This window comes from Heterodontus francisci, chromosome 15 (assembly GCF_036365525.1).
Source record: "Heterodontus francisci isolate sHetFra1 chromosome 15, sHetFra1.hap1, whole genome shotgun sequence".
Lineage (NCBI taxonomy): Eukaryota > Metazoa > Chordata > Chondrichthyes > Heterodontiformes > Heterodontidae > Heterodontus > Heterodontus francisci.
In genome coordinates this window covers 81,476,244-81,492,470 of record NC_090385.1, presented here as the reverse complement: position 1 = coordinate 81,492,470, position 16,227 = coordinate 81,476,244, and the positions used below count along the sequence as shown (strand labels likewise).

The 16,227-nt window shown below is 43.1% G+C and overlaps 1 protein-coding gene across 2 annotated transcripts; it reads right to left on the bottom strand.

The window, feature by feature from the left end:
* Nucleotides 1-578: 578 nt before the first annotated feature.
* LOC137377747 (proteinase-activated receptor 1-like) lies at nt 579-14,843 on the bottom strand. 2 transcript variants are annotated; one of them, XM_068047745.1, is made up of 3 exons: nt 14,639-14,843; nt 8,380-8,456; nt 579-4,844 (listed from the first exon to the last, which is right to left on the bottom strand). In XM_068047745.1, the coding sequence occupies exons 2-3, from the start codon at nt 8,454-8,456 to the stop codon at nt 4,130-4,132; spliced, it is 792 nt and encodes a 263-aa protein (XP_067903846.1). In that variant the 5' UTR covers nt 14,639-14,843; the 3' UTR covers nt 579-4,129. The 2 variants fall into 2 exon arrangements, with proteins under 2 accessions (XP_067903846.1, XP_067903845.1); XM_068047744.1 differs by lacking the exon at nt 14,639-14,843 and having other exon boundaries at nt 8,380-8,503.
* Nucleotides 14,844-16,227: the final 1,384 nt, after the last annotated feature.

Here is a 16,227-nt window from a genome sequence, read left to right as displayed (position 1 = left end):
TGGCCGGCAGCTCTGGAGGCGGGACCTCTTTCCTCAAAGGGATGGCAGCCCCGACGGCAGGCAGTTAATTGGCTGCCTGTCGTTAAATAGCACCAGGAATCTAATGGAGGGCTGAGGTGGTGTCTCCCCGCCCCCATCCCCTGCACCCGCCTCCCCCACCCCTCGCTTTACAGCCGGCTGCCAGCACATCCTGTCGCCAGAATAAACTCCAGTCCCGGTTCTCTGTAGAATTAGTTCATGCCTCTCAATTACTAGTCTAGTACATAAAATTGTTACAAAAGTGGATGCTGGAAATCTGAAACAAAAACAGAAAATGCTTTAAATGCTCAGCAGGCCTGGCAGTATCTGTGGAGTAAGAGACAGAGTTAGGTTGACGTTTTGTTAGCACTGGACCTGAAACGTTAATGCTTTTCTCTCTCCACAGATCCTGCCCTCACTGCTGAGTATTTCCAACGTTTTCTGTTTTTATATGAAATTGTTAATTTTATTGAATTATTTTGTTCCATGCATTCACAAGACATAAATATTTTTAATTTATTTCTTCAGTTTTATTTTATACATTTCAAATGGCAACATTTTCAACCTGAAAGAATAGTGAGATAAATAACTCCCATCCCTCCTCCGCCCTGGTGTCTCTTTTGAGCAATCAGTCGGAACTTGAACAATCTGGAGTGCTTTGTAATAAAAACAAGAAATGCTGGAAATACTCAGCAGGTCTGGCAGCATCTGTGGAGAGAGAAGCAGAGTTAATGTTTCAGGTCAGTGACCCTTCATCAGAACTGGTAAATGTTAGAAATGTGATAGGTTTTAAGCAAATAAAGCAGGGATGGGGCAAAAGATAACAAAAAGCAAGGTGTTGGTAGGACAGAGGGTCACAGAAAATGCCTAACCAGAAGGTCTTGGAGCAAAGGCAAAGGGTATGTTAATGGTGTGCTGAAAGCATTAGTGCAGAGAGGGTGTTAATTGACAGAAAAATGAACAGCCCTGGCTCAAAGCACAAAAATGAAAAAAGACAGTGGGTAGGCACATGGTAAAAAAAAAATGAATGATGTAACAAACTATTAAAATTAGCAAATAAAAAAGAAAAAATAACTAAAAATAAAAAGGGGGGCCCGGCATGCTCTGAAATGATTGAACTCAATGTTAGTCCGGCAGGCTGTAGCATGCCCAATCGGTAAATGAGATGCTGTTCTTCGAACTTGTGTTGATGTTCACTGGAACACTGCAGCAATCCCAGGACAGAGATGTGGGCATGAGAGCAGCGGGGTGTGCTGAAATGGCCAGCAACTGAAAGCTCGGGATCATGCTTTCGGACTGAACGGAGGTGTTCCACAAAGCGATCACCCAATCTGCGTTTGGTCTCCCCAATGTAGAGGAGACCGCGTTGTGAGCAGTGAATACAGGAGACTAAATTGGAAGAAGTACAAGTAAATCACTGCTTCAACTGAAAGGAATGGTTGGGACCTTGGATAGTGATGAGAGAGGAGGTAAAAGGGCAGGTATTACACCTCCTGCGATTGCATGGGAAGGTGCCGTGGGAAGGGGACGAGGTGTTGGGGGTAATGGAGGTAGTTGCATCACGCTAGACATGGCGGAAATGGCGGAGGATGATCCTTTGAATGTGGAGGCTGGTGAGGTGGAAAGTGAGGACAAGGGGAACCCTGTCTCAGTTCTGGGAGGGAGGGGAAGGGATGAGGGTAGAGATGCAGGAAATGGGCCGGACACGGTAGAGGGCCCTGTCAACCACAGCGGTGGAGGGGGATCCTTGGTTGAGGAAAAAGGAAGACATATCAGAAGCGCTGTCGTGGAAGGTTGCATCATCAGAGCAGATGCGTCGGAGACCGAGAAACTGAAAGAATGGAATGGAGTCCTTACAGCAGGCAGGGTGTGAAAATGTATAGCCGAGGTAGCTGTGGAAGTCAGTGGGCTTATAATGGATATTAGTAGACAGCCTATCCCCAGTGATGGAGACACAGAAGTCGAGGAAGGGAAGGGAAGTGTCGGAGATGGACCATGCAAAGGTGAGAGAAGGGTGGAAATTGGAAGCAAAGTTGATAATGTTTTCCAGTTCGGGGCGGGAGCAGGAAACGGCACCAATACAGTCATCAATATCCTGGAAAAGAGTTGGGGGAGGGGGCCTGAGTAGGATTGGAACAAGGAATGTTCAACATATCCCACAAAAAGACAGGCATAACTAGGACTAATGCGGGTACCCATAGCAACACCTTTTACCTGAAGGAAGTGAGTGGAGTTGAAGGAGAAGTTATTCAATGTGAGAACAAGTTCAGCCAGGCAGAGGAGGGTGGTGGTGGATGGGGACTGGTTGGGCCTCTGTTCAAGAAAGAAGTGGAGAGCCCTCAAACTGCCCTGGTGGGGGATGGAGGTGTGAAGAGATTGGACGTCTATAGGGAAGAGGAGGTGGTTGGGGCCAGGAAATTGGAAATTGTCAAAATGATGTAGGGCGTCAGAAGAGTCACGGATGTAGGTGAAAAGAGACTGGACCAGGGGAGAAAAGATAGAGTCAAGATAGGAAGAAATAAGTTCAGTGGGGCAGGAACAGGCTGAAACAATGGGTCTGCCAGGACTGTCCTGTTTGTGGATTTTAGGAAGGAGGTAGAAGCGGGCTGTCTGGGGTTGTGGGACAATGAGGTTGGAAGCTGTAGAGGGAAGATCTCCAGAGGAGATGAGGTCAGTGACAGTCCTGTGGACAGAAGCTTGATGTTCAGTGGTGGGGTCATGGTCCGAGGGGAAGTAGAAAGAAGTGTCTGAGAGTTGGCGCTGAGCCTGTGTAAGGTAGAAGCCGGTACACTAGACAACAACAGCACCATCCCTGTCTGCAGGTTTGATGACAATGTCAGGGTTAGACCTGAGAGAACTGAGTGCAGCAAGTTCAAAGCGGTTAGAGTGAGTGAGGGGGGTGGGGGGTGGGGGGCAGAGAAATTGAGATGGCTGATGTCTCACCGACAGTTTTCAATGAAAAAATCAAGAGTGGGTAAGAGGCCAGACGGAGGGGTCCAGGTGGAGGGAGAATGCTGGAGGCGGGTGAATGGGTCTGCTGATCGGGGGAGGATTCCTGATCAAAGAAGTGGAGTGCTTTGTATTCTGGTTTTCTATACCTCTCTGTGGAGAACCAGTTAGGGAAATACTGCAGCAAAATCACCACTGGAGCACATTCTCCACTAAATAGTTCAGCTGCTCTGCTGCCCAACTAATTCTTGTACAGAAAATTTGCCAAGTCATCCTCTGGAGGTTTATTAACAAGTAGCAGATAGCCAGATTGAGGTTAGGAATGTAAGGTACATGTAATAGCGGGCAGAAGCCTAACTCTTTGCCACAGGAATTAATTTCTCTCAGCAATCATCGTAGAATCTTGTGTATTTATTGTACTACTGTGTATTCTGTACCAGATAGCTCATAAAAACTATAAATCCCGTGAATTCACTGCATACCGAATGCTAGCAGAGGATTAAAAGTTCATGAGAGGGTAAACCGATCAATGAGTTTCATGGTCCTCCCAATACATACCATGTTTAATACAAATACATAAGTTAACATTTTAATGCATCAACAAATGTGATCTATTTGCCATTGCAATGAAAGGATTGAAATTACGTTTTTAACTTCTGAAGAGGTTTCGAAACTGCTAAATTAGCTGTTACATATTGCTGCAGCTGTAACTGATTCCACTCACAACGTGTAAATCTCCACGAACTTCCGCTTCAGTTATAAAACAAAACAAAACAAAACAAACTGACGGTTGTCTGGAATTTGTCAGAAACCTGCGATATTCCTTTTGACCTGCTGGTTCCAGACGTAAGAATTACAGTGACGTTTTAATGCTTGGAAGCATTAATTCATTCCAACAGACTTTTAAAGGTTGGGCCTGCTCTGACTCACTGTTGGCGAGATCTCCCTTGGATTCCTTCCAGGCTGATTCAGCAGTGAAGTCATGGGAGACTGTATCACAGTAAAATGAGACATTGGCAAAGCATCTGCTATCACAAGCTTCAACCTTCTAATTTTCAGATGCATGTTGTCAAGTAATAAATATTTAATTATAAATATTTCATTGTTAATACCTAAAATACTGAATAAATTACAATGTTTTAAATTAATGCAGCAATATATGTTAAGAGCAGCGGCCTATTCTATTTGAGAAATGCCTAGAGTAGGATCTGGCGATGTAAACTTTATAGTAGAAGAATACATTAACAAACCTGAAGCAGGTGATTATGGTGTTAAACAGTACTCTAACAACAGGAGCTATCAGCAGAAAACATTGGAATAACCCTGAGAGAGGGGCTTTTTCAAAGCCTGAAGCAGTAATGTCATTACTGGTGGCATATTCAGCTTGTAAAATAATACATTGTGTGAGTACGGCAATCCAGACAAGCGTGCTAGTCCTTCTAGCGTGTCTTACAGTCCTTATATAACGTGATTGCACAGGGAATTGAGTTATGAGAAAAGCTTCCAGGCTGATACAGCTTAAGATCAGAGAACTGACATGGTTGTTCGCTACCAGGAAATTGTGAATAAGGCCACGGATGAAGTCATCCGATGCGAATTTGACATCAACCACTTGGTGACAAACTTCGACCAAGATGGCAGGCACAAGCATTGCATCTGCTGCTGCCAGGTGGCAAATGAAGACTGCAGTGCATTTCCTGGACACAGTCTGAGACAAGAGGAAGACTGAGATGTAGAGTGTTCCGACGGCTCCTGCAGCCAGCACCACAATATTTGTAGAAGGCAAGATCATGTACTGAATGTATTTCAGAACCAGGTATCTCTTCAGGACAGGCAGGTAATCTGTGTGCTGGGGACCCTTTGGCTGTATAGAGGTTCTGTGAAAGAGAAAAGAAGTTACTTCCTTTTCATAATGACTTTCAATTTAAGATGACCATGTTCATAAGCTTCAATAAAAGCAAAATACTGCAGATGCTGGAAATTTGAAATGAAAACAGAAAATGCTGGAAATACTCAGCAGGTCAGGCAGCATCTGGGAAGAGAGAAGCAGAGTTAACATTTAAGGTCTGTGACCTTTCATTCATAAGCTTTAAGCTTGGGAGCAATTTTTTTTAAAGGAAATCATATCCCCTGTTCTACAGCCCTTAGCAGAAGAAGCTGAACTGAAGTGGCCAGTAATGGCATCACTCACATTTGCAGCAGCTTTTCAGGGTTAGGTTGTAAAAAGATTCCTCAAAGTTTATGAAAAGACCAGGAGATTTTTTTTAAGGTACTCTAGTCAGTGAAATTGCCTGTCTTTTGACAAGGAAATTGGTCCTGCAGGTTCTGTTACATCTTCCTTGAAGCCATTAGGTCCAATATCATCAAACCATTTAATCCTCTTTGTCCTAGACCCTCCGGTATTTTCTTCATGGTGTCAGCCATAACTCTCATCTCAGGTAGTACTCTCATGTGCGAGTCAGATGTTTGTGGGTCCAAGTCCTACTCCAGAGGTCTGAGCACAAAATCTAGGCTGACACTCCAGTGCAGATTTAGAAGTGCTGTCTTTCAGGTGTGGCATTAAGCGAGGCCCTATATGTTCACTCTGGTGGACCTAAAAGATCCCATTGTACTATTTTGAAGAAGAGCAGGGTGTCCTGGCCAATATTTGTTCCTCAACCAACATAATTAAAATAGATTATCTGCTCATTATCACATTGCTGTTTGTGGAAGCTTTTGCAAATTGGCTGCTGCATTTCCTACATCACAACAGTGACTACACTTCAAAAGTGGTTACAAATCACTTTGGGACATCCTAAGGTTGTGAAAGGTGCTATTTAAATGAAAGTCTTTCATTTCTCAGACAACACCAGGAAACATCTATTCTAACCCTGGGATTCCGAATGTTAAACCTCTCAAGTTTAATATGCGTCTCTCACTTGGCATTAAGGGCATTTATTGTCCAACAGTAAAGGATGATGCCATGAGGATGTTGTTGAGGCACACTTTGATAATTGGTAGGGTTATTGCTTTGCATAGTTTGAGATGTTCAAGATTTTTTTTAGATGGTGCTGATTCTAAGGGCTTGTGGGACTTTGTACAATGTACCGGGGGAATTTGAATCTACTCGTGTATCTTATCCATTTTGAACTAATAGTTTCAGAACCATTTATAAATATTTCAGTATTCCAAACTCAAGTGGCTACAGTAAATGTATAAGAAACGCACTCTCCCAGTGAAATAACATAGCCGTAATTCTTTTTTTTGTATTTGTTTTTGTGGGATGTGAGCATCGCTGGCCAGGCCAGCATTTACTGCCCATCCCAAACTGCCCTTGAACTGAGTGGCTTGCTTGGCCATTTCAGAGGGCATGTAAGAGACAACCACATTTGTAACTATTCATGCCGAAGTGGATGCAAGTTATTTTTATTTTCCAGATGTGAGTCCTCGGGTAATGCAAACTGACCCCTCTTTTCACAAGTCTTGCTTAAGTGCCTTTCAATTGGGGGAAACACATTTCAGGTCACAGCTACATTTTGGAAGTGTGTGTTAAGAGGGAAGTCTGATTAAGTTGCATTGAAAGTAAGGACCAGAGCAGAATGAAGGAAAATAAAATTCTGTATCACCTTGTGTTTATAAAAATGGCCTATCACACTAATGTCCCTGTTAGTTATTAATAGATGTAAACTCTGTAAATTTATTAAGAGCACAGTTTCAATAAGTTTCATTAAGATATGTTTCTTGTGAATATCCCTTTTTGAGCTTCTAACAATGTTAACAGTACAAGTCGGAAATAGAGTCAGCCAATGCTGTATAGATTGGAGCAGAGGTGGATTGTAATCCCACTGTTGGAAATGTTAGCTCCTTAACATTCCATTGTTTCTTTTTTCCCCGGCTGTGCTGGAGTCAGTGTACAATAACTAATCATATCTGTTTTCATTGGAGTTTGATCAGAAATAACTTTATTTTTCACATTTGAAATGTAATTTTAAACAGGCCGTGGCATCTTATGTCTAGTTTCGAAGGCAGCGATCAGTCACAAAACTGTTTTTCGGAACTGTAATGAGGAAAGTTATTCTGTTGCAAATTAAAGTGAGGAAAGAGAACATAATCTAACAAGTGCAAAGAGATTTGAATCACCTAATCATTAAAAATAATTGAATTAAAATTAATACCTTATAGTCCAATTATTCACAGTCATACAATTAATTAATCACTAGGAAGATAGAGAGCAACTATGAACAGCACAAAAAGTGTTTTCTTCATTAACCAAAATAAGCATGTTTTAATTGGTATAAGATTGGGCTTTTCCCCCTCTGCCCCTGTAACATTGGAGGAAACTCTGTTTACACGCTTCAGGCTGGATTTTAAGAGCCGTGGCATGCTAAAAAAAATGGCGGCCCGCACATGCGGACCGCAAGCCAAAGAGCCGCCGCAATCTCCTGCACAGTGGCTCATGTAAATAGCCAGGGCATCCCGCCTCCCGACCACCATGGAAGAGGCGGGCTGTCCGTCCCCGGCAATGGCGTCAACTGCTTGTGCCTTCCAAACCAGACCTTACCTAAAGTGGAGTTTCCTATTTATTTGAATGGCTGCTGAAGCCATTAACTGTAAAAGCTTTACAAAATCCAATGGTATTGAAACAAAACATGGGTACAATTTTACACTGTAACCGTTTCTTTGAATATTGCTAGTTTTAAATACATTCCCCAAATCTTGTGGTTTATGCCAATAAAGTGAATGAGCTCTTTTTTCCCAAATGTGATGCAGGAAATGCCACTCTGTTTTCAGAATGTGTTATGTTACTACCTTATTAGTAGAAGCTGTACTTTCATCTCAGTTCTAGGCCAACCTACTGCCTCACACTCACGCACATGCACGCACGTACCCTCTCTCATTCTCACATGTACCCTCACACATACACTACACTCATACACCCTTTTCTACATGCACACTCACTCATGTATGCCCTCTCAACAATTTCTCTCCTATACAATCTCTCACACACACTTTCTCACACAGTCTCTCACTTGCACACACACAGCTACACTCATACACACACATACACACTCACTCTTTCTCACAGATATACTCCTGAATTTTGATGACAGCCCTTCCAAACTTCGCTATAAGAAAAATGTAGGTGCTGTAATTCACTTTCTGTATCATTGAGACTAGTTCATGAGCTGACAGCAAATTCCAGTACATTAGAGATCAGTCTTCACTTTAAGAACTTCAGTGAGCTGATGATGGATATTAGCCAGTTTGGGTTGTTAGCAAAATGGCTTTGAATTTTCTGTGATTAAAACATAATACAATGTTATTTCATTTAAAACTATCGTGAAACAAATTCTGGACTTGAAAAGAGTTGAGACAAATTGAACAAACAGAGAAACACAATGCTAATGATAACAGAAAGCAATAAGCACTTACACTTTCTTTTGTTGGGAACATGTTTCACAAAGGTTGCTTAGGTGATCCATTTCTTCATAACAGTGAGTTTTCAGCATCTGTGAAAAATTTTCTGACATTCATTTTTATATATCTGTCATCTGGTCTGAGCCAGTACTGATGTCATCAACTCATGTATGTTACCATCGTTTCCTCTTGCAAAACATAGAATGCTGGCTGGCTTCCCACATTCTCCACCAATCCCAACATCCCTGTATTTTTATACCAGAAAAACAACTGGCAGTCCTCTTTTTTCCTGAGTTGCATGAACATAAAATAAAAAAAGTTTTGTCAAGTTAGCTCCAGGCTGCTGTCTCAGGACATGACTAAACCTAAATGAAAATTTCATTTTCCTTTAGAAGGAGAAGCAACAAAAATATTGGGCCATAACTTGCTGTAACAGGGCATCTAATGGTGTCCACCTTTAGTTCATCTTTCCCTTGGACATTTAGGTTTTAAACATTTTTTTGATTGGCAAGTTGCTGAAAGTACGAGCCGATAATGTCACAGCGAGGGAAACTCAGTGTCTGGAAGCTGAATGAACAGGGAAAGTGACTATATATCTCCTTAACTAATCACCATAGAACCATAGAAAAATTATGGCACAGAAGGAGGCCATTCAGCCCATCATATCTGTGCTGGCCAAAAAAAACTAGCTGCCCAATCTAATCCCACCTTCCAGCATCCTTGCAGGTTACAGCACCACCCTCTGAAAGAAAAAGTTTTTCCTCATGTCCCCTCTAATCCTTCTACTAATCACTTTAAATCTGTGCCTCCTGGTAATTGACCTCTCTGCTAGGAGAAACAGGTCCTTCCTGTCTACTCTATCTAGGCACCTCATAGTTTTGTACATCTCAATTAAGTCACCCCTCAGCCTCCTCTGTTGTAACGAAAACAACCCTAGTTTATCCAATCATTGCTCATAGCTGTAACTTTCAAGCCCTGGCAACATTCTTGTAACTCTCCTCTGCACTCTCTCCAGAGCAATTATGTCCTTCCTGTAATGTGGTGACCAGAAATGTACACAATACTCCAACTGTGGCCTAACCAGCATTTTATACAGTTCCAGCATTACATCCCTGCTTTTGTATTCTATACCTCGGCCAATAAAGGAAAGCATTCTATATGCCTTCTTGACCACTCTATCTCCCTGTCCTGCCACCTTCAGGGATCTGTGGACATGCACTCCAAGGTCTCTCACTTCTTCTACCCCTCTCAATATCCTCCTGTTTATTGTGTATTCCCTCGCTTTGTTTGCCCTCCCCAAATGCATTACCTCACACTTTTCTGGATTGAATTCCATTTGCCGCTTTTCTGCCCACTCAACCAAACCATTGATATAATTCTGGAGTCTACAGCTATCCTCTTCACTATCAACTACATGGCCAATTTTTGTGTCATCAGCAAATTTCTCAATCATGCCTCCCACATGTAAGTCAAAATCATTCATATATCACACAAATAGCAAGGGACCCAACACTGAGCCCTATGGAACTCCACTGGAAACCGCTTTCCATTCGTAAAAACATCTGTCGACTACTACCCTTTGTTTCCTGTCCTGAGCCAATTTTGGATCCAACCTGCCACATTCCCCTGTATCTCATGGGCTTCAATTTAATGACCAGTCTGCCATGTGGGACCTTGTCAAATGCCTTACTAAAATTCATGTAGGTCACATCCACTGCACTACCCTCATCAATCCTCCTTGTTACTTCCTCAAAAATCTCAATCAAGTTAGTAAGACATGACCCTTCCTTAACAAATCCATGCTGACTATCCCCGATTAATCCATGCCTTTCTAAGTGGCAGATTATCCTGTCTCTCAGAATTGATTCTAATAATTTACCCAACACCGACATCAGACTGACTGGCCTATAATTATTTGGCCTATGCCTCGCACCCTTTTTAAACAATGGTTCAACATTCATAGACCTCCAATCCTCTGGCACCTCGCCTGTATCCAGTGAGGATTTGAAGATGATCCTCAGCGCATCTGCTATTTCCTCCCTGGCTTCCGTTAACAGCTGGGATGCAATCCATCCAGTCCTGGTATTTATCCACTTTCAAGGATGTCAGGCCCTCTCGTACTTCCTCTCTCATTATGTTTATTGTATCTAATATTTCACACTCCTCTTTAACTACAATGTCTATATCAACCCTCTCCTTTGTGAAGACAGAGACAAAAACTCAGTAAGAAGCCTGCCCACATCTTCTGCATCCATGCATAAGTTCCCTTGTACATCTCTGACGGGCCCTATCCTTTCCTTAGTTGTCCTATTGCTCTTAATGTACTGATAAAACATTTTTGGGTTTTCCTTGATTTTACCTGCCAATAATTTTGCATGTCCTCTCTTTGCTTTTCTAATTTCCTTTTTTACTTCACCCCTGCACTTTCTATACTCCTGTAGGCTTTCTAAAGTATTATGTTTCTTGCGATCATCATAAGCTTTTTTTTTCTGCTTTAACTTACCCTGTATGCTTCTAGATAACCAGGGTGTACTAGATTTGTCCATACCACCCTTTATCTTTGCGGGGACATGCCTACACTGTGCCTGTAGAATTTCGCTTTTGAATGCCTCCCACTGGTTTGCCACTAATTTTCCTTCAAGTGGCTGCATCCAGTCTACTTTCGCCAGATCACCTCTCAGTTTCGTAAAATTTGCCTTCCCCCAATTTAGACCGTTTACTCCTGTTTAATCTTTGTCCTTTTCTATGATTATGCTAATACTAACTGTATAATGGTCACTATCTCCAAACTGGTCACCCACTCCTACTTCATCCACTTGCCAAGCTTCATTACTAAAGACTAAATCTAGAACTGCGCCCTCTCTCGTTGGGCTTGTAATGTGTTGGTTAAAAAATTCTCTTGAATGCAGTTCAAGAATGTTGTGCCCTCTGTGCCCTTCACACTGTCTATATCCCATTTGACATTAGGATTATTGAAATCCCCAACTATTATTGCCCTATTGTTTTTGCAGTCAGAAATGTACCTGCATATTTGTTCTTCTGTCTCCCTCTCACTATTTGGGGGTCTGTGGTACACTCCGAGTAGTGTGGCTGCCCCTCTTTTATTTCTGAGCTCAACCCATATGGCCTCATTTGATGATTCATTTAGCATATCATCCCTCCTCACAGCTGTTATCGATTCCTTAACCAATAATGCTACTCCCCCTCCTTTTTTATCCCCCTCTCTACCCTGCCTGAAAACTCTACATCCAGGGATTTTGAGTTGCCATTTTTGCCCCTCTTTAAGCCATGTTTCCATAGTAGCAATGATATCGTGTTGCCATGTGTCTATCTGTGCCCTCAGCTCGTTGGCTTTATTTACTATACTCCTTGCATATAAATAGATACCTTTTAACACTGCCAGGTTACTGTGCTGCACACTTTTTAACCTTTGCTTCTTCTGTATTTCAGAGTCACTCGCTAATTTTTTACCTCCCGTTCCCTGCCCTGAATTTGTCCTATCCGAAACTACTTTCAGGTTCCCATCCCCCTTTCTAATTTGTTTAAACCATCCCCAGCAACACTAGCAAACCTTTCAGCAAGGATATTTGTCCCAGTCCTGTTCAGGTGTAGACCATCTGGTTTGTACAGGTCCCACCTTCCCGAGAACCGGTCCCAATGCCCCAGAAATCTGAAGCCCTCCCTCCTACACCATCCCTCCAGCCACACATTCATCTGGTGTATTCTCCTATTTCTATACTTACTAGCACATGGCCTCAGGAGTACAAAGAACAAAGAACAAAGAACAGTACAGCACAGGAACAGGCCATTCGGCCCTCCAAGCCTGCACCAATCTTGATGCCTGCCTAAACGAACACCTTCTGCACTTCCGGGGCCCATATCCCTCTATTCCCTTCCTATTCATATATTTGTCAAGATGTCTCTTAAACGTCGCTATCGTATCTGCTTCCACCACCTCCCCTGGCAGCAAGTTCCAGGCACTCACCACCCTCTGTGTAGAAAACTTGCCTCGCACATCCCCTCTAAAATTCGCCCCTCGCACCTTAAAACTATGTCCCCTAGTAACTGACTCTTCCACCCTGGGAAAAAGCTTCTGACTATCCACTCTGTCCATGCCGCTCATAACTTTGTAAACCTCTAACATGTCGCCCCTCCACCTCCGTCGTTCCGGTGAAAACAATCCGAGTTTTTCCAACCTCTCCTCATAGCTAATGCCCTCCAGACCAGGCAACATCCTGGTAAACCTCCTCTGTACCCTCTCCAAAGCCTCCACGTCCTTCTGGTACTGTGGCGACCAGAATTGCACGCAATATTCTAAGTGTGGCCTAACTAAGGTTCTGTACAGCTGCAACATGACTTGCCAATTTTTATACTCTATGCCCCGACTGATGAAGGCAAGCATGCCATATGCCTTCTTGACTACCTTATTCACCTGCGTTGCCACTTTCAGTGACCTGTGGACCTGTACGCCCAGATCTCTCTGCCTGTCAATACTCCTAAGGGTTCTGCCATTTACTGTATACCTCCCACCTGCATTAGACCTTCCAAAATGCATTACCTCACATTTGTCTGGATTAAACTCCATCTGCCATTTCTCCACCCAAGTCTCCAACCGATCTATATCCTGTTGTATCCTCTGACAATCCTCATCATTATCCGCAACTCCACCAACCTTTGTGTCATCCGCAAATTTACTAATCAGACCAGCTACATTTTCCTCCAAATCATTTATATATACTACAAACAGCAAAGGTCCCAGCACTGATCCCTGCGGAACTCCACTAGTCACATCCCTCCATTCAGAAAAACACCCATGCACTGATACCCTCTGTCTTCTATGACCGAGCCAGTTCTGTATCCATCTTGCCAGCTCACCTCTGATCCCGTGTGACTTCACCTTTTGTACCAGTCTGCCATGCAGGACCTTGTCAAAGGCTTTACTAAAGTCCATATAGATAACATTCACTGCCCTTCCTTCATCAATCATCTTCGTCACTTCCTCAAAAAACTCAATCAAATTAGTAAGACACGACCTTCCCTGCACAAAATCATGCTGTCTCTCGCTAATAAGTTCGTTTGTTTCCAAATGGGAGTAAATCCTGTCCCGAAGAATCCTCTCTAATAGTTTCCCTACCACTGACGTAAGGCTCACCGGCCTTATCCTTATCCTGGATTATCCTTGCCACCCTTCTTAAACAAAGGCACAACATTGGCTATTCTCCAGTCCTCTGGGACCTCACCTGTAGCCAATGAGGATGCAAAGATTTCTGTCAAGGCCCCAGCAATTTCTTCCCTTGCCTCCCTCAGTATTCTAGGGTAGATCCCATCGGGCCCTGGGGACTTATCTACCTTAATGCTTTGCAAGACACCCAACACCTCCTCCTTTTTGATAATGAGATGACTGAGACTATCTGCATTCCCTTCCCTAGGCTCATCATCCACCAAGTCCTTCTCTTTGGTGAATACTGATGCAAAGTACTCATTTAGCACCTCGCCCATTTCCTCCGGAGATTACTACCTTTGAAGTCCTGCTTGCTAATCTCTTCCCTAACTGTCTAAACTCAGCCTGCAGGACCTCATCCCTCTTTCTTCCTATATCGTTGGTGCCAATGTGGACCACAACCTCTGGCTGTGCACCCCTGCCCTCCAGAATGCTCTGTAGCCGCTCAGTGATATCAATGACCCTTGCACCAGGGAGGCAACATACCATCCTGGAATCACAACTGCAACCACAGAAAAACCCATCTGTTCTCCTAACTATACAATCCCCTATCACTATTGCTCTCTTGTCTTTTCTCCTCCCTCCCTGCACAGCTGAGCCACCCATGGTGCTCTGGTCATGACTCTTGCTGCACTCTCCAGAGGAACCCTCTCTCCCATTGGTACTCAGAACTGAATACCGGTTAAAAAGGATGCCCTCTGGGGACTCCTGCACTGCCTACCTTGACCTTCTTGTCTGTCTGGCAGCCACCCAGCCCCTTTCTGCCTGTACCCTCTTAATTCCGGGGTGACTACTTCCTGAAACATGCTATCCATGTAATTCTCTGCCTCACGGATGCGCCACAGTGACTCCAGCTGCCACTCAAGTTCTGAAACCCGGAGCTCAAGCTTCTGCAGGTAGTGACACTTCCTGCAGATGTGTTTGTCAAGGACATGTGGTTCGTCCTTGACTTCCTACATACCACAGGAGGCATAGACCACTTGGCCAAGCTGCCCTGCCATTACTTAGCTTTACAAACTAATTATTGCTAATGTAATAAGTAGAATAACTTACCTGTTACTTGCTTCTTCCCCTGTACCGTGGAGGCTGAAAAGGCAGAAAAGAAAAAACAGCAAAGAGCACCTCCTTCCCCTAGTCAGTGAAGTCCCTCACACACCAACTTACTCTCTGTCCAAACAGCACTATTCTAATTAGTTGTTATTAATAAATTACACTAACTAAAACCTGAGTAGTATAACCTTACCACTTACAAGGTAGCTATTTGAGAGTTTAAAAAAAGAACCTTTTTTTCTGCTTTTTTAAAGCTATTTACAGGCACCAACAACTGTTACTTAACAACCAATCAGCTTATGGACTTTCCGTGATGTCGTTGTTTTTTTCTTTCACTTTTCAAACCCAATGCACACCGACACAGCCACAGCCTTCCTCCCAGATCCACCGACTGCCCCTCCGGTCTTCAGGTAAGTGAGGGGCTCGAGTCCCGCTCTTTATTTACAGCTACCCATCCGGATCCACCTCCTCCCAGGTCCACCGACTGCCTCTCTGATCTTCAGGTAAGTGAGGGCCTCGATCCCTCCTCTTTATTTACAGCTACTACTCCGGATCCGCCTTTTCCCAGGTCCGCCGACTGCCTCTCCAGTCATTGAAAGATTGTGAAATTAAACATGCAAGGACTGAGAAGGAAATGTAAATTAGAGTGGGTGCATTCAATGTCAAATCAGGTACAGAAAAAGAAATAAAGAGAAGGAAAGAAAGAGACAGAAAGGAGAAGTTTTTTTTAAAATTCTGAATTTGACAGTTTTAAAATCTCCAACATCAATTAATACCAAAAAGGATGATACTCCTCTCTTTTCATTGTCAATTTTCAGTGTCAGAGAAGTTGATAGGCCTTTAGTAATACTTATCAGGTCATCAAAAGGCTAAAAATTCTGGCCCAACATACTGTTTGTATGCTTTCCTGAACATTTCAGTTCACTTTGAAGTTCAGGTATGAGTGTTGAGCATGGAGAGAAAAACAAATTCTGAAACCAGCAGACAACCCAAGACATGGGGAAAATCCCTTTCAGTTATCTGTAGGGAAATTTTACAAATGTTATGATGAACATCTTTCTGATCTTTCTGCAAATAAAAGCAGAGAAAGTGTACCCCAAACCCACCCCACAGTCTGCAATCAGTGAGCAAATGAAAATATTGTGCAAGATTTTATCAGAGAAAATATGCTTAAAATTCACTCAGTTAGTTTGCATAGTCTTAAGTTCCATTTTTTTGCAAAAAACGTAATGTTTTCATTCCCTTGCTTAATTTTATTTGATCTATTTTGTCTGCTTCTGTGCTCGAGAGTGTAAGTGAAAAGTCTTGCGATTGCAGCACAGCTGTGCATTGTGTGACCAATGTGGAGCAACTGGTGAATGAAATTCTCTTATTCCCACCTCTGCATCAATCTCAAATCCACCTACATGGCTTTTGACACCTGAAATCTTGGTTACTCCTCTACATTCTACCACTATCGGAACTGTACCTGAAACGCAAACTTTTCTGTTCTCTCCACAGACACTGCCTGACCTGTTGAATGTTTTCAGCATTTTCTGCTCTTTCCTTTCAGCTCTCCGCATTGGCCTTCCATCTTCCACACGTCCCCACTG